Source organism: Bubalus bubalis, chromosome 1 (assembly GCF_019923935.1).
Source record: "Bubalus bubalis isolate 160015118507 breed Murrah chromosome 1, NDDB_SH_1, whole genome shotgun sequence".
Classification (NCBI taxonomy): domain Eukaryota; kingdom Metazoa; phylum Chordata; class Mammalia; order Artiodactyla; family Bovidae; genus Bubalus; species Bubalus bubalis.
The window spans coordinates 49,062,778-49,084,296 of NC_059157.1; the positions used below are offsets into that span (position 1 = coordinate 49,062,778).

At 45.5% G+C, this 21,519-nt stretch overlaps 1 protein-coding gene across 1 annotated transcript; it reads right to left on the reverse strand.

Moving 5' to 3' along the window:
* Positions 1-632: 632 nt before the first annotated feature.
* Positions 633-8,927, reverse strand: SOD1 (superoxide dismutase 1). The gene is made up of 5 exons (NM_001290973.1): positions 8,856-8,927; positions 5,139-5,229; positions 3,300-3,369; positions 2,355-2,472; positions 633-740 (listed from the first exon to the last, which is right to left on the reverse strand). Exons 1-5 carry the CDS (start codon positions 8,925-8,927, stop codon positions 633-635), a joined length of 459 nt encoding a protein of 152 aa, NP_001277902.1.
* Positions 8,928-21,519: the final 12,592 nt, after the last annotated feature.

A 21,519-nucleotide genomic window follows, 5' to 3' on the forward strand; every position in this document is an offset into this window, starting at 1 on the left:
ATTTCACTAAGTTATCAAAGGGTTCTCTTAAATTGTAAACAGCTACTTTTTAAGTTACCACCTTAACTTCCCTAAAGCTAAGACTGGCCTATTTGTCTGAGATTAAAGTTCAGCTTAGTCTTAGCTAAATTTACCAGTCGCTAAAATTTTAACATTTGAATGATCTCATTTAAAAACACTTTCAAAAAAAAGTTCTATAAGATAGTTAATACCTGTCAACATATTTCTAAGAGATTTAGTAATAATTCACGCTCTATGTATGAATATCAAGTTAATTTAGAATTTCAATTTAAATACTTCAACAGGCTCAAAATACAGTGCCACAGAGAATGTTTATTGCAGGCTTGAGAGAATCGAAGAAATTCAGACAAATAATATACATGGGATTAAGTCTGGCAAAATACAGAGATCAATGAAACAGACATTTTAATTGCATATGAGTTTTACAAAATTATACAAATCTTTCAAGTGATCATAAGTCAGTTCTCATTACAGGTACTTAAAGCAATTTTTAAAAGGTCACACAAATTACACTTTAAGTTTACAGTGTTAAATGCTTATCAAGTTAAATTTCTACAACTAGCAAGATAACAGATGAGTTACTAGGACTCAGACCATGTCCCAAGGAATGTTTACTTGGCAATTCCAATTACACCACAGGCCAAACGACTTCCAGCGTTTCCAGTCTTTGTACTTTCGTCATTTCCACCTCTGCCCAAGTCATCTGGTTTTTCATGGACCTTTAAAAAATTTTAAGAACAAATTAACTCAGGCTATCAAGCAATTACCATCTCCTCAACAATACCCAAAAGACTTTTAAGAACCACTGAATATTAGAAAATACCATGTTAAAATAATCCTACTAGTAGGAAAATACATAAATATTTAGTAGTAAAAAGTAGAAACTACTATTCAGAGCTTTTTCTTGATGATGCAGACATCATAAAACACTAGGTTAGCAGTACTATCTCAAAAAGACACGAGAAACCCATAGAATTAGGTTACAAAGTATCCACATGCTAAATCTACCATGAGAAATTTTAGTAATATCAGAGTAGACATTCTTTCATAGTACAAACTGGTTTGAGGGGAAAGGTGAACCAAAAAAAACTATAAACTTATAAAAACGGTGCCTAATTAGCTACAGACCCATAAATAAGAGATAAACCTAAAAATATCTTGAATATTCAAATCAGAATACTGGAGTGGGTTGCCATGCCCTTCTCCAGAGGATCTTCCAGACCCTGGAATCAAACCCAGGTCTCCTGCATTGCAGGCAGATTCTTTACCAACTGAAGCTATGAGGCCCTAAAAATATCTTGAATATTCAAGCAGTAGCCTTTTAAATTTTGCTCATAAAACATTAAGCCACCACTTGGTGGCTCAGATGGTAAAGAATCTGCCTGCAATGCAGGACACTTGGGTTCGATCCCTGGGTTGGGAAGATCCCCTGGAGGAGGGCATGGCAGTCCACCCCAGTATTCTTGCCCGGAGAATGCCATGGACAGAGCCTGGCGTGCTGCAAGTCCACCGGTGGCACAGAGTCAGACACAGCTGAGCGACTAAGCACAGCACATCAAACATTGATAAGTGACTTTACTGCTTCATAACTACAGAAGGAAATTAATTCTAAGGATAAAAGGGTGAACTGATAGGAAGTGTCTACTGAAAGTTAACTGTCCTCTGGGAGCCTTCAGGAGGCGTTCCGTAGGAACCAGATGCAGTGCTATATAACCTGGGGCAACAGCCTCCCACATGTTAAACAGTCACAACAACCTGCAGACATGAATGAACACTGGTACCGAGGTCCACCCCAGATTTTAGATTTCAAATGCTCTGGTTAACTGCAAGGGGGAAACCCAGTAGTGACAGAAGGCCTGGCCATTTGAAAACCAAATAAAGACAGCTTCTGTTTCCATCGGAGAAGGCGGTGGCACCCCACTCCAGTACTCTTGCCTGGGAAATCCCATGGACGGAGGAGCCTGGTGGACTGCGGTCCATGGGATCGCAGAGAGTCAGACACGACTGAGCGACTTCACTTTCACTTTCCACTTTCATGCACTGGAGAGGAAAATGGCTACCCACTCCAGTGTTCTTGCCTCGAGAATCCCAGGGTTGATCAAAGGTAATCTGCTTTATTACTGCATCTTAGCAAAACTGGTCTTAACCGACCTTGACCATTAATTCACCTTCAATGTAAGTGTCCAACAAAATAACTGCTTTTCCTAATCTGAACGGAAAGTACAATTTATATGGAAGCTTAGAAGCCAGGATTAACAATTGTGAAGTCATGACAACATACATGATCATGTTAGAAGAAATTTCATGCATATCCTTATTATATGAAAACTTACCACCATCGTGCGGCCAATGATGGAATATTCTCCTGAGAGTGAGATCAGAGAATCGACAATATCCACGATGGCAACACCGTTTTTGTCAGCCGTCACATTGCCCAGGTCTCCAACATGCCTAACATTGAAAAAGCAGAGGGATTAGGACTGATTTCTGTCTATCTAACTTTAGTTCATAAGCCAAATTAAAAATGGATGAGTCAGATATATAAGGGTGGCTTGAGAGAGCGATAGTCTGTTATCAAATAGAATCCACTTTTCCATACTGACAAAACTTTGAAAACATACAAATTTAACAAGTAACAAGATGTTCCAGACACACAGCTCTTCAAGCAAGGCTTCAAGTCTATAAAGCAACGCTCTGGAAAGACTTGGGGTGCACCCCTAACTTCAGAGGTAAAGTAAACTTAAGAGGGTAAACTCTAAGTTACTGAGTTATGCCTATTAATACTTGGCATGGCTAAAAGAGTTATGCCCCTAGCCCTTTGATATAAACGTAAATTAATCCTTGTCCTTAAAATTTAATATTTTCCTGAAAGGCTTTCAGAAAACGAACACATACAAGGGGAGTCTCACTGAATGTTCAACATCAAATTTTTACCTACAAAGTTTCCAGTGTTTCACAATGATGTTTCAATTTTGCTAGTAGTTGACAGTACTGTTATTCATGACATTTCCTGTATTAGTTCCCTTTGACACTTGTATTAGTTCTTTATTCAATAAACGCTACAAAACCCAAATCGTTTGCAGTGTCCCCATTTGTCAATTCCTTAGCCCAGGGAGTAATGCCATTCCAGTACTCGGGGGCAAGGCGTTACGTGGAGCAACAAATTCAAAAGCACAACTGCAATTACCTTAGCATACAATCTGCAGGTAGTAAACCATACTGACCACCCCTGCCCAAAGCCAGCACTAATATTTCAAAAAAGAATTAAGGTCACTCACCTCTCTTCATCTTTTGGCCCACCGTGTTTTTTGGACAGAGGATTAAAGTGAGGACCTGCACTGGTACAGCCTGTTTGCCAGGGGAAAAAAAAAAAAGGCAGCTAAATTATAAATCAAAATTCCAAAATAAATTCTAAAAACGAAACTGGTCATTGCTAAAAGCCTCAGCTGGAGAAAAGTACTGACCCACAATGTGACTTCTGGGCCAGTAACAACAGCAACAGAGGGCAGGGAGTAGAGACGAATTCTAACTACTGTGTGACGCTGGTCAAGGTAACACCGTTCTCTGGGCTTGGCTGCTTCTGCCCCGACTTGCACTTCAATGGTCCTTCTATTAAAATCCCATGATTATGATCCTACTTCCTAAGACGACAGGATACCTCAACTACAAAAAGCATGCCTCCCCAGCAACACACTGCCAGACAGCTGCTGTCTGGGTCTTGGTGCTTGTGGAATATAAAGCAGCATCCTAGTCCAAGGGCTGCTGCCCTGCACAACTCTGGGCCTTCAGGTTGTACTCTGTGAAAACGGCACTCCTGAGCACCAGGGAAGAGCACTGCCACACAACTATGGAGGCGGCTCTTTAGGAACATGGGTCTTCACTCGATGGCTGTCAGGTGGGGTGGGGGGTGGATAAAGGCTGTGAACAGCCCCCACCCTCCCCACTCAGGGAGACGACACGCAGGTTACAGGACGTGGCAGAGTAAGTCGAAGCCAAACAGCAGTCGCCTCCCACCGCAGAGGCGGGAATGTTTTTCCTTTGGCTGCGCCAGGTCTCAGCTGCTGCACACGTGATCTCTAGTTGAGGCACGCAGGGTCCTTAGGCAGCAGCATGTGGCCTCTGGGTTGTGGCCTGCATGTGGGGACTCCTCTCCCTGACCAGGCATCCAACCCAGGTCCCCTGCATTGGGAACTAGGGGGAGTCTTACCCACTGGACCACCTCTTAGTCCCAGGAATTTTTATAATTGTTGAAGTGGATCACATCTGACCCTTAAATCACTATTTAAAGGAACCAAATTATGGGACATTAAAAACAGGTTCCAGCAAAATGAATTAAGTTCTCATCACAGAAGGGTGAAACACTAAGTTTACTCAAATACAGCAACTTAACCCATAAATTTTGTTAACTTGCTTCTGATCCCAAACGGAGAAAATCAAACCCAATCCACAGCAGCAGCACTTCACAGGCCATCATCAGTTTGTCTCTTCCTTCCCCCCAACCCCGTCCCAACTAAGGCTCTTGTGTTGGAGCTGTGGAGCTGTTCTTCCAGGGTAATGATACATGTACCCCCTGCCTGTCACACCCACCCTCAACCCCCAGCTCACAAGGACCAAAGGCCAAGGTCAGAAAGCAGCAGTATTGTTTTCTATTGTTAAAAATACCTGAGGCTCTTACATAATCAACCGATAGTAAGATAAAATAAAAACATCAATTTCCCTTTCCATTCCATGAGTCAGTCATTTTTGTCCCTGAGGCTGACTTGAGTAGTCCTACTGACTTTTAAAAAAATTGTTGGCAAGTTTTTAATGTGTGGGGGTGGCTTCCTGGATGGCTCAGCAGATAGACAATCCACCTGCAATGCAGGAGACACAGAAGACTCGGGTTCAATCCCTGGGTCGGGAAGATCCCCTGGAGAAGGAAATGGCAACCACTGTAGTACTCTTGCCTGAAAAATCCCATGGACAGAGAGCCTGGAGGGCTACAGTCCACAGGTTGCCAAGTCAGACACAACTGAGCGTCTAAGTACACACGCGCACGGGAACACACACACACACAACTAGGTTTATCTCACTAGGTGAGGTGACTGTGAATCGCTCGTCACCAGGACAGCACCCACCTTGTGTATTGTCTCCAAACTGATGGACGTGGAATCCATGATCACCTTCGGTCAATCCTGTAATGGATCCAGTTACCACGACTGTATTTCCCTTTAGTCAAAGGAAAGTGCGAGAAGTTTGAAAAGAGGGCAAATGCTTCTGAGCAAAGAAAACGACTGAATTACCTTTACCACTCACAGGAAAAGTGAAAAGAACAGCAACTCGGGAGTCGAAAGCCTGTGTCCAAGGTTTTTGGCTAGAAAGGCCCACCACGTTCTAGCAATGAACCCCCAGGTAGCTGCTTAACCACTCGTGTAATACGAGTAAGTTCTTGCTTATTATGTAAATATTTCAAATAGGTTGTGCTCGTGTGCAGCTAAGTATATGTGCATGTATCAAACTTGTGAACCCAACTGTTTGCACGTCATACACTTTTCAGCATCTTCTTCATGCAGACGCTGCTGTATTATCAAACACACAGATTGTCTTAAAAAGAAAAAAAAAAAAGGTTTCCTGGAAATACTCAACTTGCTATCCCATGGTCCCTCTTCTCCACTTCTCCCAGGAGAGGGATGTTTATCAGTTTCCCACATGGATATTTTTGGTTTGTAGCCAGAGAATATCCTCCTCACTGCCACTGGGAAGCTGATCCTAGTCTAACCAGAAGTACTGCTTTCTCGAGGCTTTTCAGGCATTGAAACCTAGATAACCTTTCCACTCCTGAGATCAAAAAGAAGGGACAATAAAACACCGAAGCAGGTGAAGAAAAAAAAACACACTGCAATCCCAGCAAAGGTGATGGGTAATGGTACTGCACGCTGCATAGACAAATCAAAGAAGTTACTTCCACAGCTACAGAGAGATCTTAGCAACTAAAATAACACAGCAACCACACCATATAGGAATACCAGATGGTGTTTCTGTTTTTTTAAAAAGCCAGGACCGACAGTTACAAGAGGTGTTAGGCCTTAAAGATCTGATTTTCCACTGGCTAGGTATCACTGCTCCTGGAAAGTAGCATGGCGACTGCTGCCTCTTGTATTTCTTTTTGAAGACAGATACACTATGATTCCTCTAGGTAAAGAAAAACCCGAAATTTAATAGAACATTCTGGAAAAAGCTAAATGTGACCGTTATCCCCCAAACCCGGGCCCCCTTAGTTTTTACACCTTTCCTGCGCAGCTTGTATGGCTCCCTCTTCTGGGTTCTGAACCTCCATTCTGGTGGTGCTCTTTGCACCATGTTATCAAGAGCACAGAGAGGCAAACACGCAGGCTCTTCCACACCCCCACTCAACTGGTAATGCACAGGAGAAGTTCAAGGGTAAGCAGCCTGGTACACCCTGGGGGAACCGGGCTATTCTCTCAAATGGGTGAAACAGGTCAGGGAAGCAGGAGCAAGGGAAACGAGCCGCCCTGTCACTCTAGGCTAACAAAGGCTCAGCAGGGGCCTTCTCCAGATGATTTTCAAGACGAGCTAGGACTTTGGACTTAAGATGTGAAAATTTCTGATTTTTGAAAACTGGAAACTAATCCAAAAATTTTAAACACTCAATAAGCCAAGAAATACAGTTGATAGTTTACTGACAGTTTAATACATCTGCATACCCAAGGGTCTTTTATCAGGTGCAGAGAGCACCACCAAAACGGAGGTTCAGAACCCAGAAGAGGGAGCCATACAAGCTGCGCAGGGAAAGTGTAAAAACTAAGGGGGCCCGGGGTTGCGTCAGGTTGCACAGTTTGGCTTCTGAATCTAAGTAACACCAGGAGCTGCCTCTCAGTGGAGGAGGGAAAGAATTCCTCAGAGGCTTCTTAGGTTCTCTAGTGAGAGGCAAGAGGAGAGACAAAACAGAGTCTGGCAAATGAAAAGAGCAAAGTTTAGTCTAATGTCAAAAAGCCTTTTCGGAAAATTTGGAAACCACCGAAAGGAAAAAATTAAGCTCAAATATTTTAAGTTCTCCTTGTATAAATCTCACATAGGACACTTTGCATATCCTCTCATGTTTCCATAAACCACTGTAAATCTCACTGGTACCTTAAATACTCCCTCAAGATTAACAAGCCAGCACAATTTTCCACCCACTTGCAACCTAAGATCTGGGACTGTCTTTTCACAACATCTGTGAAAAGATGTTTCACACTCCTCACAACATCTGTGTTTCACAGTATTATCACTGAGTGTTTCTGTACACTTTATTTTACATGATTCGTGCAGAGGTTTGTCCAATACCCTCTCAGTAACAGGCCTACCGGTAAAGAAATTTCAAAGTCACATGACTGAAAATGTTTACAGGAATACTCCAAGCACAGAAATGACAATTTCGTGCAAAGGAAATACTCTAGCCCTCCTCTCCTTGGACTCCCAAACCGCATCCACTGCCCTCTATCAACAGGAATTCTCAATCTTCCATGCACTGTTAAGAACCACTTTGGAGGCTTTAAAAACACCAAATCTCAGACTGCACCGCACCAGATCCTGACGTAATTGATCCGGAGTTGAGCCCTGGAATCTCTATTTTAAAAAGCTCTGCCAGTGACTCTGGGGCTTCCCTAACGGCTCAGCGGGTAAAGAATCTGCCTGCAATGCAGCAGAGCTGGGTTCGATCCCTGGACTGGGAAGATCCCCTGGAGGAGGAAACGTCAACACACTCCAGTTCCTCTTGCCTAGAGAATCCCATGGACAGAGGATCCTAACGGGTTACAGTCCATGGGGTCGCCAAGAGCTGGACACGACTGAAGCCACTTAGCACGCACGCGGTGAGTCTGAATCTGCCGTGCACCTAGGATTAATATCGCTCTCCAGAAAATCCCCCAAACAAGGGAGTCTGTTAGATCTCTGGTTTTTTTGGAGCTCTGACCAGGGCCGTCTTCTCTGTCCTCACAGAGCCTGACCATGACCTAGAGCAGGGTGTGTCAGCAAACTTTTTTGTAAAGGGTCACTGTTGCATACTCGTGTTTTCCTTTAAACACAAACATTAAAACAAAACAAAAATACAAAGACCTGAACAGATAAAACCACTCAGCTCGAGGGCTGTACAAACACCAACCCCGGCACAGACTGTGCGCGTGGTTTGCAGATCCCTGAGCTGGAGCACTCGAGCTGCAAAGGAAGCCCCAAAGGGATAACGGATGCCACGAGAATCCTAGAAGCCCGGCCGCACCCCCCCACCCCCGAGATCTCAAGGACGGGCCAGGCCTCGGGACTGCGCAACTCAAGAATCCGCAGGATGTCAGGACCCAGACACTGACCCCGCCGAGAAGGGGGTAAGGGGGTAGGGGGGTAGGGGGGTGGGGGGGGGGGGTGGGGTGTGGATAGCCACACGGCCTCCTCAAAGCAGGGCAGGTCTCCGTCGGGGCCTGCGGACGTCGAAGGGGCGCCGCGGCATCCGGTTCTCCTCCTCCCTCGCTTTCTCTCCGCCCTCCCGGGCCCGGGGTTGTCGGCCTCCCCGCCCCCCTACACACAAAGGGGCCGACCGGGTATTCCCTTCCTGCACCCCCGCCCAGGCCTCGCCTCGCACCGCACCGCCGCCGGGCTCGCCCGGTGACTCAGCACTTTGCGGGCGCGCGGGGCGGCCCGGGGGTGGGAGTGGACCGCGGACCCGCCGAACCGCGCGCCGGGGGAGGGAGGCGTGGCGAGGGCGGCCCGAGGCCCGGCGGGGCCGGCCTCCCGCTCCAGGGCACAGGTTGGCGCTCAGGCGCTCGCCGCTGGCCTCCCCTCTCGCCCCCGGCAGCCCTTGCCTTTGCCTCGAAGTGGATGGTGCCTTGCACCGGGCCGTCGCCCTTCAGCACGCAGATGGCCTTCGTCGCCATGACTCGGGGGAAAGGCTCTCAGGCCCGGACCGCTAGGAACGCCCCAACCAAGTACAGCAGGAGACGCCGCAGAACACACGCCGACGCAAAACCGAGGCGAGCCCGCCGCCGCACTTTTATAGGGCCGGACGGCCGCGCCCCGCCCAACCTGGCCCTCAACCAATCGCCGCCCGCGCTCTCAGCGCGCTCCCCCGCTACGGGGTGGCCTCGGAGGGGCCCCTGACGGACCGGGGGCGGAGCCAAGGCGCGGTGTGGGGAGCCCGTCACTCAAGCGCCGCCGGCCCCCTATCCCCTGGGGCTGTGTGAAAACGCGCAGTAAAACCTGGATCCGTGGAAAAAAAAAAAAAAACAACCTCCACCCAGGCTTTCTCCTCGAAAGTGTGTGATCTGCGGATTGCAGTACACGAAAGTGGGACAGGGAGGTATATACGTGGCACGCCTTGAAGATATGAAGTCCCTTTGTCCGCAAATGTTAATGAGTGATAACTGACTTTGGTCCTGACTGTGTCGCCTTTGTGTTTCACAAGTTGAGACTCTCATGCTGGGTGTTTGTGATAATTTCCTTTTTTTTTTAATTGCGTTGTGGCTTTCTGAGGGTCTGTAAAGACGGTGGATCTCCGTCCCGGGTCTCACCTTTTCTTCTCCGCAATTTTCGTCGTCCTAAACACATAAGACTTACGTATTTGATTGTCAGAATTACGTCTTTTCGAATATTTCCTGTGTGGCAAGGCCACAAACCTGAAAATGCCAAAAAAAAAAAAAAAGCCAACTGATTGATTTCTACATCCCTCTGTGTTTTGTCTGCTGCCCCAACAGTCAAGGAGAATGGGTGAATGATACCTCCATACATTTTTAACCTTCAAGGAAGACGTTTCATGAAACTAGCTAACAGCACAAACCACTTCTGTGGGTTTTTATTTAAAAGTATAAACATATTTACTTGTGTGCTCAGAAATCTCTAGAAAGATGTACAGGAGACTGTGGGTGGCTACCTTTGGGAAATGCAAATTTAACTTTTACTAATATTCTCTCCAAATATTTTTTTACAGTGACTATGCATTTGCTTCTCTCCTGGCTCAGATGGTAAAAATCTGCCTGCAATGCAGGAGACCTGGGTTCACTCCCTGGGTGAGAAGGATCCCCTGGAGAAGGGAAGGGCTACCCACTCCGGTATTCTTGTCTGGAGAATTCCATGGAGAGAGGAGCCTGGCCAACTGCAGTCCAGTGGGGTCCGCAAAGAGTTGGACAGGACTGAGTGACGGACACTTTCACTTTTACACTTTTCACTGTGCATTTGTCTGCAACAGTTTGGCTCAGAAGGAGAATCCCCACCACCGCCACCATCTGGCCCCACCCCCACAAACATGCTTTTCTTGGCAAAATAGTTTGATAACCATGGGATTGCCAGGGGGCATCAAGAGAAGAATCTTCCTCTTCCCTCCTCAGCGGGCTGCCTGAGTAACAAAGATGAGTGAACTATTTTCAGAGATGCTGCTACTGCTGCTGCTGCTAAGTCACGTCAGTTGTGTCCGACTCTGTGCGACCCCATAGACGGCGGCCCACCAGGCTCCCCCGTCCCTGGGATTCTCCAGGCAAGAACACTGGAGTGGGTTGCCATTTCTTTCTCCAATGCATGAAAGGGAAAAGTGAAAGTGAAGTTGCTCAGTCGTGTCTGACACTTCGTGACCCCATGGTCTGCAGCCTACCAGGCTCCTCCGTCCATGGGATTTTCCAGGCAAGGGTACTGGAGTGGGGTGCCATTGCCTTCTCCATTTCAGAGATGAGGTTAATTTAATCGGGAAGCATGCTTTGGACTCATCTAAAAGGCTCATTAAACTGCAGATTGCTGTGTTTCTGACCCAGTGGGTCTGCGGTGGGAACCTGGAATTTACCTTCCTCCCTTGTTCCCAGGGAGCTTTGATGTTGGCAGGTTCAGAAATTCTGACCTGCAGGTGTTTTTCATGCCCAGTGCAGTAGGCAAGTTGAGGGCAAGAGCTGGATCTACTTGACTCAAAAGAGGAGACGGGAAAGTATACTGAAAAGAAACAGGGAGTTAAGGAGACCCAGACAGGGGCCGATGAGGGACACACCTAAGGGAGGAGAGCTCTGGCTGCTAGGGACTTCTGTTGAAATCCTCCGCTTCTCCCAGTGAACTCCCAACACAATCTGCCTTTCTGTCTAATGTAGGGAGGATTTACTTGTAGTGCTAGTGGTAAACCTGCCAGTGCCGGAGATGTGAGAGACCCAGGTCCGATGCCTTGGTGGTGAAGATCCCCTGGAGAAGGATATGGCAACACACTCTAGTATTCTTGCCTGGAGAATCCCATGGACCGAGGAGACTGGTGGGCTACAGTCCATGGGGTAGCGAAGAGTCGGACACAACTGAAGTGACGTAATACACACACACAATTGTGGGGATGGTGAAATGCTGAGTGAGACCTAGTTCAAGGTCAGAGTGAAACAAGGCAGAAACTGCTTCAGCCACATCTTGGCTGCACATGACTTATTTAATTCTACCTTTGGGCTCAAATTGTCATCTGTCACAGATACACAGTTCACTTTTTTTTTTTATCATCCTCTTGAAAGTATACATATTTGTAATTTTGCTTGTTGTACTCAACTAGCATTTTCTAGTTAGCCTGTAAGTTGCATAAATGTGCAAATCACAGCCAAAGGTCCTTTGCCCAAGGCCAAAGTCTCTTTGGCTTCCAGGAAGTTGGAATCAGATTTCAGTTCACATCCAACAAACTACCCCATGTGCAGTGGCGCTGGGATCCAGGTTCCTCCTCTTTTGAGATAGGTAGACAAAGCCTGGGTCAGTGCCAGGGCTGTGTCATGCAGGATTCAAGGACCCCTGAGGTTCATTCCTAGAACTACCCTCACACCTAGGCAAGGGGTCCCACACTGCAGAGGGCCCTGTTCTGTTCCTCCTTAGGCGGTATTTCCCCTGGGGAGAGGTGTGGAGCTGAGAAGATGCTCCCACAAGAGTCTTTCCCCTTCCTCTAGAACAGGGTTGTGTGTGTGTTAGTCGCTCAGTCGTGTCCGACTCTTTGCAACCCCAAGGACTATAGCCCTCCAGGTTCCTCTGTCCATGGGATTCTCCAGGCAAGAATACTGGAGTGGGTTGCCATGCACTCCTCCTGGGGAATCTTCCCGACGCAGTGATGGAACCCATCTCCTGCATTAGCAGATGAATTCTTTACCACTGAGCCACCAGGGAAGCCCGCACAATACGCTGGACTGACTTCAAAGAGTTAATGATCAGGAAACGTGAAGATGAAGAAACAAAGACTAGCTGTTGAACTGAGGAACTGCTAGCAATTTAGACATAAGCCAGCCACAAAGCAGTGTTACCCAGCTCCCAGGTCCCTGAAGGATGAAGGTCTGACACACATTCCTAAGTTGTTTTGTAGGAAGGAGATCCATGTGGTCCAAAGGCCTCCCTTTATGCCCTTGCCCCTGTCCTGTGTTCAGTTCAGTTCAGTTCAGTCACTCAGTCGTGTCCGACTCTTTGCGACCCCATGAATCGCAGCACGGCAGGCCTCCCTGTCCATCACCAACTCCCGGAGTTCACTGAGACTCACGTCCATTGAGTCAGTGATGCCATCCAGCCATCTCATCCTCTGTCGTCCCCTTTTCCTCCTGCCCCCAATCCCTCCCAGCATCAGAGTCTTTTCCAATGAGTCAACTCTTCTCAGGAGGTGGCCAAAGTACTGGACTTTCAGCTTTAGCATCATTCCTTCCAAAGAAATCCCAGGGCTGATCTCCTTCAGAATGGACTGGTTGGATCTCCTTGCAGTCCAAGGGACTCTCAAGAGTCCTCTCCAACACCACAGTTCAAAATCATCAATTCTTCGGCACTCACCCTTCTTCACAGTCCAACTCTCACATCCATACATGACCACAGGAAAAACCATAGCCTTGATCAGATGGACCTTTGTTGGCAAAGTAATGTCTCTGCTTTTGAATATGCTATCTAGGTTGGTCATAACTTTCCTTCTAAGGAGTAAGCGTCTTTTAATTTCATGGCTGCAATCACCATCTGCAGTGATTTTGGAGCCCAGAAAAATAAAGTCTGACACTGTTTCCACTGTTTCCCCATCTATTTCCCATGAAGTGATGGGACCAGATGCCATGATCTTCGTTTTCTGAATGTTGAGCTTTAAGCCAACTTTTTCTCTCTCCACTTTCACTTTCATAAAGAGGCTTTTGAGTTCCTCTTCACTTTCTGCCATAAGGGTGGTGTCATCTGCATATCTGAGGTGATTGATATTTATCCCGGCAATCTTGATTCCAGCTTGTGCTTCTTCCAGTCCAGCGTTTCTCATAATGTACTCTGCATATAAGTTAAATAAGCAGGGTGATAATATACAGCCTTGACATACTCCTTTTCCTATTTGGAACCCGTCTGTTGTTCCATGTCCAGTTCTAACTGTTGCTTCCTGACCTGCATACAGGTTTCTCAAGAGGCAGGTCAGGTGGTCTGGTATTCCCATCTCTTTCAGAATTTTCCACAGTTTATTGTGATCCACACAGTCAAAGGCTTTGGCATAGTCAATAAAGCAGAAATAGATGTTTTTCTGGAACTCTCTTGCTTTTTCCATGATCCAGCGGATGTTGGCAATTTGATCTCTGGTTCCTCTGTCTTTTCTAAAACCAGCTTGAACATCAAGAAGTTCACGGTTCACGTATTGCTGAAGCCTGGCTTGGAGAATTTTGAGCATTACTTTACTAGCATGTGAGATGAGTGCAATTGTGCGGTAGTTTGAGCATTCTTTGGCAGGCCTATTCATTTCAACCTTGAGATCCCACGATTCTGTGGCTTTGGGGTGCTCCTGCCCCCTAATCTAGTCCCAAAGGTCATGTGTGTGATCAGAGAACCCAGATGGTTTTGAAAAGTTCAAATCCCATTGAGAGTCATTCTCTCCAGGAAGTGGAGGGAATCCAAAAGGAGGTTGGGTTGTCTTGAGCCCAGGAATGTGGCTGGCCTCTGACAGTCAGGATGAGGCACGTTTACCCAGAGAGACTTGAGTTTTGTAGGGAACGGAGAGGACTGGGTGCCTCAGACCAGATTGCCTCATGTGCAGCTGACTCAGCAGTTTACCGTGTGTCCTTCTGGCGTTCCTGAGCATGATCAGTGTTTGGTTAAGAAGTGAGAAGGTAGACCAGCTGTTCAGTCTTGTATTTCCACCCCTTTCCTCTTCTTTTCCTTTCTTAGGATTCATTCCTCCCTTTCTCCCTTATTTCAGGCTTCCCTGGTGGCTCCAACAGGAAAGAATCTGCCTGCAATGCGGGAGACCTGGGTTCGATCCATGGGTTGGGAAGATCCCCTGGAGGAGAGCATGGCAACCCACTCCAGTATTCTTGCCTGGAGAATCCCATGGACAGAGGAGCCTGGTGGGCTGCAGTCCATGGAGTTGCAAAGAGTCAGACACAACTCAGCCACTAAGCACAGCACAGCACAGCACTCCTTTATTTCATCTCCCTTTTCCCCCAAAATCATTCCCAAGGCAGTTCCTCCTTTATACCTTCATGGTGCTCAATAAATAAGTAGGTTTCTTTTCATCTGCTTCACATCACACATCACAAAGGGATTATCACCAAAACTTTTGCTGATGAAAAATATGTTTTTGTATATGTGCTTAGTTGCTCATTTGTGTCTGACTCTTTGTGACCCCATGGACCCAGGAGATTTTTGAAAACAGTGTGCTTGGGCCCGATTACATTCACATCTTTAAATTGTGTTTATTTAAATGGTAGATGCACTTGACATTGCTGTAAGTTACATAAGAAACTGGTAATGGCCTTCATTGGAAATGGGCTGCTTACCTTGGCACTTTCTATCCTACGAATAAATAAAACATATTTGGTTAAACAAGCATAACCAGGCTTCTGTTACATGCAGTTCAAAGTAAGTTCCAACTGAAAGAGAGAAGAAGCCACCAGGGGAGTTTTATCAGGAAGGGACTTGATTATGTGCGTAAATAAGATGGATCCTAGGATCCTCAAGTGGGTAGATCAGAAGAGAGTGAAGTGAAACTGAGGGCAGAAAGGCTGTTTGGGAGTAGTGATATAAGGTCCTGGTCAGAGGCCATTGCTAGAAAATAGGGCAGAGAGAATGAAAAAGGAACCTTCAGCCTTAGGGCCTGACCAAACCTTGCAGCGTGAGGGAGAAGCAGGGCAAAGGGTAGCTCCCAGATGTGGGGCTTGGGTGCCAGAGTGGAGGATAGAGCTGCCACTTATTGATACCATGAAAAGAAAGGTCCAGATTAAGACCTTCATTCAGGACAAGGGTGCGTCTGGGTGCCTGAAGAACCTGGAAGTGCTGAGGTGGATGCATCCTTCTGAACACAGATGTGAACCTCAGGGTGGCCCTACACGGCATGGCTCATAGTTTCATTGAGTTAGACAAGGCTGTGGTCCATGTGATTAGATTGGTTAGTTTTCTGTGATTGTGGTTTTCAGTCTGTCTGCTTGGAGAAGGCAATGGCACTCCACTCCAGTACTCTTGCCTGGAGAATCCCATGGATGGAGGAGCCTGGTAGACTACAGTCCATGGGGTCGCAAAGAGTTGGACATGACTGAGCGACTTCACGTTCACTTTTCACTTTCATGCATTGGAGAAGGAAATGGCAACCCACTCCAGTGTTCTTGCCTGGAGAATCCCAGGGACGGGGGAGCCTGGTGGGCTGTCGTCTATTGGGTCGCACAGGGTTGGACACGACTGAAGCAACTTAGCAGCAGCAGCCCTCTGATGGAGAAGGATAAGAGGCTTATGGAAGCTTCCTGATGGGAGAGACTGACTGAGGGGGAAACTGGGTCTTGTTCTGATGGTCGGGGCCATGCTCAGTAAATCTTTAATGCAATTTTCTGTTGATGGGTTGAGCTGTGTTCCCCCCCTGCTATTTACTTGGGGCCAAACTATGGTGGAGGTAATGAAGATAATGGTGACCTCCCTCAAAAGATCCCATGCATGTACTGCTACACTCAGTGCCCCCAACCTTGCAGCAGGCCACCACCAACCCACACCTCTGCCAGAGACTCCCAGACACCCACAGGCAAGTCCAGGACAGTCTCCTGTGGGGTCACTGCTCCTTTCTCCTTGGACCAGGTGCACAAGGTTCTGCTTGTGCCCTCCGAGAGTCTGTTTCCCAGTCCTATGTAGTTCTGGCTGCTCTATGGTGGGGTCAATGGTGACCTCCTCCGAGAGGACTTATGCCATACCCAAGTCTGCTGCACCCAGAGCCCCTGCCCCTGCAGCAGACCACTGCCGACCCGCACCTCCACAGGAGACACTCACACACAGTTCTGTCTCAAGTCTCTGTGGGATCCCTGGGTCCTGGTGCGCACAAGGTTTGTTTTAGCCCTCTGAGCGTCTCTGGCTGGAATGGGGTTTGATTATAAACATGAATTCGCCCCTTCTACCATCTTGCCAGGGCTTCTCCTTTGCCCTTGGACGTGGGGAATCTCCTCACAGCCACTCCAGCGCCCACGATCCTACCGGATCACCGACTCAATGGACATGAGTTTGAGTAAACTCTGGGAGTTGGTGATGGACAGGGAAGCCTGGCATGCTGCAGTCCATGGGGTCACAAAGAGTCAGACACGACTGAGCGACTGCACTGAACTGAACTGTGAACCTCGGGGTCACCCAAAGTGTGGGCTGTGTATCAGACCCAGTACACATGCTGTTCAGATTTGTACCGAAAATGTAGTTACTTACTCCCTTTGTTTGTGTGCACACTCAGTGGTGTCTGACTCTTTGCAACCCCATGGACTATAGCCCACCAGGCTCCTCTGTCCGTGGAATTCTCCAGACAAGAATACTGGAGTGGGTTGCCATTTCCTTCTCCAGGGGATCTTCCTGACCCAGGGATTGAACTCGTGTCTTTGGCGTCTCTGCATTGGCAGGCGGATTCTTTACTAGCAAAGCCACTGGTTAAGCCCATTTATTCCTTTTAGGGGATATAATTGTCGTCATGATTCTCTACCACACTGGGTAGGAAACTGGTGAGGCTTAAGCTTCCCAGGTGGCTCAGTGGTAAAGAATCCTCCTACCAACGCAGGAGACTCAGGTTCAGTTCCTGAGTAGAGAAGATCCCCTGGAGAAGGAAATGGCAACCCACTCCAGTATTCTTGCCTGGAGAATCCTATGGACAGAGGAGCCTGTTCAGCTACAGTCCATGGGGGTCACAAAGAGTTGGACAGGACCGAGCACACACACACATACACACACAGGAACCATTGACATTTTCTCAAGTTCATCTGGTTAAAACAGATTCTTTAGAGCAGTGATTCTCAAATGTTGATATCCTGGGTTTTTTTTTTTTGGCCATGCCACATGGCATGTGGGATCTTAGTTCCACAACCAGAGATGAACTTGTGCCCCCTGCATTGGAAGCATGGTGTCTTAACGACTATACTGCCAGGGAAGTCCCTCAGATGTTAGTATACTTTAGAGCTGGCTAGAAGGCTTATTAAAATTCAGATTGCTGGTCCACCCGCAGAGGTTTGTTGTTTTTTTTTTTTTTTAAGTTAAAAAAAAAAACAAAATAGCCTTATTACTATATAATTCATGTACTATAAAAAATTCACCCATTGTAAGTATACACTTCAGCAGTATTTTTAGTACATTTTTGTAATTAGCAACACTTCCCAAAATGCAGTTTTAGAACATTTCCATCAGCCCAGCAAGTTTCCTCATGCTGGTTTTTGCTTAAGCCCTTCTCCCACTCCAAGCCCTAGGCAACTACTAATCTGCTTTTTACCCTGTAAATTTGCTTTTCTGAACATTTCTTATAAATGGAAACAGTATGTAGTCTTTTGCATCTGGCTTATCAGCATAATGTTTCAGAGCTTAATCTTTGTTGGTAGTTTGTTCCTTTTTATGTCTAAAGAGTATTCCATGGCATGGAAACACCATAAGTTGTTTTCCAGTCACAAATTGGTGGACATTTGGATTTATTATGTGTTGTTGAATTGTGAACCTCCAAAATACATATGTTGAAGTCCTAACCCCCATGAAATGTCACCTAGTTTGGAAATAGGATTTTTGAAATTAAATTAGTTAATATAAGATCATACTGGAGTAGGGTGGACCCCTTACCCAATACGATTAGTGACCTTATAAAAAAGGAAATTTGGACACGGGCAGAGAGAACACCATGTGAAGATGAAGGCAGAGATCAGGATGCTGCTGCTGCTGCTGCTGCTGCTGCTAAGTCGCTTCAGTCGTGTCCAACTCTGTGCGACCCCATAGACGGCAGCCCACCAGGCTACAAAGCCAAGGAAAACCCGACATTGCCAGAAGCTAGGGGAGGGACATGGGACAAGTTCTCTCTCAAAGCCCAGAAGGAACCCATCCTGCTGACACCTTCATCTCAGACTTCAGGTCTCCAGAACTGTGAGCCAATCAATTTCTGTTATTTAAGCTACTTTGTTACAGAAGCCCTAGCAAACCAATACAAGATTATTTCCGAGTTTTGAGTGTTGTAAATAATCCTGCTAAGAATATTGGTATACACATCTGTGTGGACATACAATTTCATTTCTCTTTGATTTGCTTTTTAACTTTGGCTCAAAATAAGTGCTAGACAATATTTCAGTGGGCTACATCAGCAACGCAAAGATTTCACTTTCTCCACATCCTTGCCAACTCTTGCTATTATTTTTTTTTTAATTATAGCCATTCCAGTGAGTATGTAGTATCTTATTGTGGTTTTAATCTGCATTTCCCTAACAGCTAATGATGCTGAGCATCTTTTCATGTGCTTGTTAGCTGTTTATCTTCTTTGATGAATTGTCTCTGTGGGTCTTTTCCCATTTTGGGCCTTATAAACACTGTTTGGAACCTCCAGCATAATGTTGTAGAAGTGGTAACAGGTGGAGATCTTTAGGTTGTTCTCCATAGCTGGGGGAAGAATTCAGTCTCTTACACTTAAGTGTGATATTAGTTGTAGGTTTTTCATAGATGCCCTTTATCCAGGTTGAGGAAGTGAAGTGAAGTGAAGTGAAGTCTCTCTGTCGTGTCCGACTCCTAGCGACCCCATGGACTGTAGCCTACCAGGCTCCTCCGTCCATGGGATTTTCCAGGCAAGAATACTGGAGTGGGTTCCCATCTATTTCTAGTTAGTTGACATGAAGGGTGTTAGCTTTTGTCAGATGGTGTTTCTGCACCTGTTAACACGATCATGTGGTCTTTGTCCTTTGTTCTATATATCTAGTATATTACATTGAGTTTCAGATGTTTAATTGACCGTGTATTCCTGTAATAAATTCCATTTGAATGAAGTGTATAATCCTTTGTATATGTTGCTGAACTTGATTTGTTAATATCTATAATGTTATTTTCTTGTGCTGTCTTTATTTGATATCAGGATAATACTGGTGTCATTGAATGAGTTGACAAATCATCTCGATTTAGGCTTTTCTTTGTGGGAAGATTGTTAATTACTAATTCAGGTTCTTATTAGAATTCACATCAGATTTTCTATTTCTTCTTCGTTCAGTTTTGGTCATTTGTGTCTTCTAAGGAATTTGTCCACTTCACCTAAATTGTGTAGTTTGTTAATACAGAGTTGTTCATGATATTTTCTTATAAATTTTAAATCTCTATAGGGTTAGAAATAGTGTCCCCTCTTTCATTACTGATTTTGGCTATTTCTTTGTCGCTCTAATTTTCTTTTTCAGTCTAACTAAGCAGTTGTCAATTTTGTTAATTCATTTTGAAGGAACCGGCTTCTGTCTTTGTTTCGTTTCTTGGCTGTGTCACAGGGCTTAGGGGATCTTAGTTCCCCCGGCAGGGATCAAACCCCAGGTGGGGTCCTAACCACTGGCCTGCCAGGGAATTCCCCCAGAGTACCGACTTCGGTTTCATTGGTTTTCTCTACTGCTTGTCTGTTTTCTGTCTTACTGATTTCCAATGTCATCTTTCTTATGTCTGTCCTTCTGCTTACCTTGGGCTTATTTTGCTTTTCTTTTGTCTAGTTTCTTAAGGTGAAAGCATTGTTTATTGATGTGAGATCTTTGTTCTTTCCTAGTCTGGATATGTAAAACTATAAATTTCCCTCTAAGCCTTGCATTAGCTACGCCCATAACATGATATGTCATATTTTTATTTTCATTTAATTTGAAATATTCTCTAATTGCTCTCATGACTTCTTTTTTCACCCAGGCATTACTTTATAGTGCTTGCCTTCCAAATATTAGGGTTCCCCAAATTTCCTTCTGTTATTGCATCCTAGTTTAATTCCACAGTAAATTGAAAGAATACACTTTGTATGATTTCATTCCTTTTAAATATATCGAGATTTATTTTATGATCTAATATGATCTATTCTGGGGAATATTCTATCTGCTATTGAAATGAATGTGTATTCTGCAGTTGTTTGGTGAAACATTCTACATATATCACTAAGTTTCATTGGTTGATAGTGTTTCTTAAGTTCTCTGTACCTTTGCTGATTTTCTGTCTGGTTTTTCTATAAGTAATTGAGAGTGGGATATTGAAATCTCCAAGTACTATTGCTGTATTGTCTACATTTCCTTTTATAAATGATTGAAGTATAGTTGATTTACAGTGTTCTGTTAGTTTCTGATGTATGGCAGGTGATTCAGATTCATTTCTTTTATAGCTTATTACAAAATATTAAATGCAGTTCCTTGTGCTGTACGATAGGACCTTGTTGTTTTTTCTGTTTTATATATAGCATTTCATATCTGCTAATCCCAAAGTCCTATTTTATCCCTGCCCCCAAACCCTTGCCCTTTCGCCGTTTCCTCTTTGGTAACTGTAAGTTTTTTTCCTATGGCTGTGTGTTTTATAAATAGGTTCATTTGTATCATTTTTTAGATTCCATATATAAGCTGTATCATATGATATTTGTCTTTGTCTGACTTACTTCACTTAGTATGATAATCTCTAGATCCACCCATGTTGCTGCAAATGGCATTATTTCAGTTTTTTATGGCTGAGTAATATTTCATTGTGTGTATAAGGTCCGTCTAGTCAAGGCTATGGTTTTTCCAGTGGTCATGTATGGATATGAGAGTTGGACTATAAAGAAAGCTGAGCACGGAAGAATTGATGCTTTTGAACTGTGGTGCTGGAGAAGACTCTTGAGAGTCCCTTTGACTGCAAGGATAACCCACCAGTCCATCCTAAAGGAGATCAGTCCTGGGTGTTCACTGGAAGGACTGATGTTGAAGCTGAAACCCCAATACTTTGGCCACCTCATGCGAAGAGCTGATTCATTTGAAAAGACCCTGATGCTGGGAAAAATTGAAGGCGAGAGGAGAAGGGGATGACAGAGGATGAGATGGTTGGATGGCATCACCAACTCAATGGACATGGGTTTGGGTGAACTCTGGGAGCTGGTGATGGACAGGGAGGCCTGGCGTGCTGCAGTTCATGGGGTCACAAAGAGTCGGACACGACTGAGCGACTGAACTGAACTGATACACACACACACACACACACACACACACACACATCACATCTTTACCGTTCATCTGTCAATGAGCATTTAGGTTGCTTCCAGGTCTTAGGTATTGCAAATAGTGCTGCCATGAACACTGAGATGCATTTATCTTT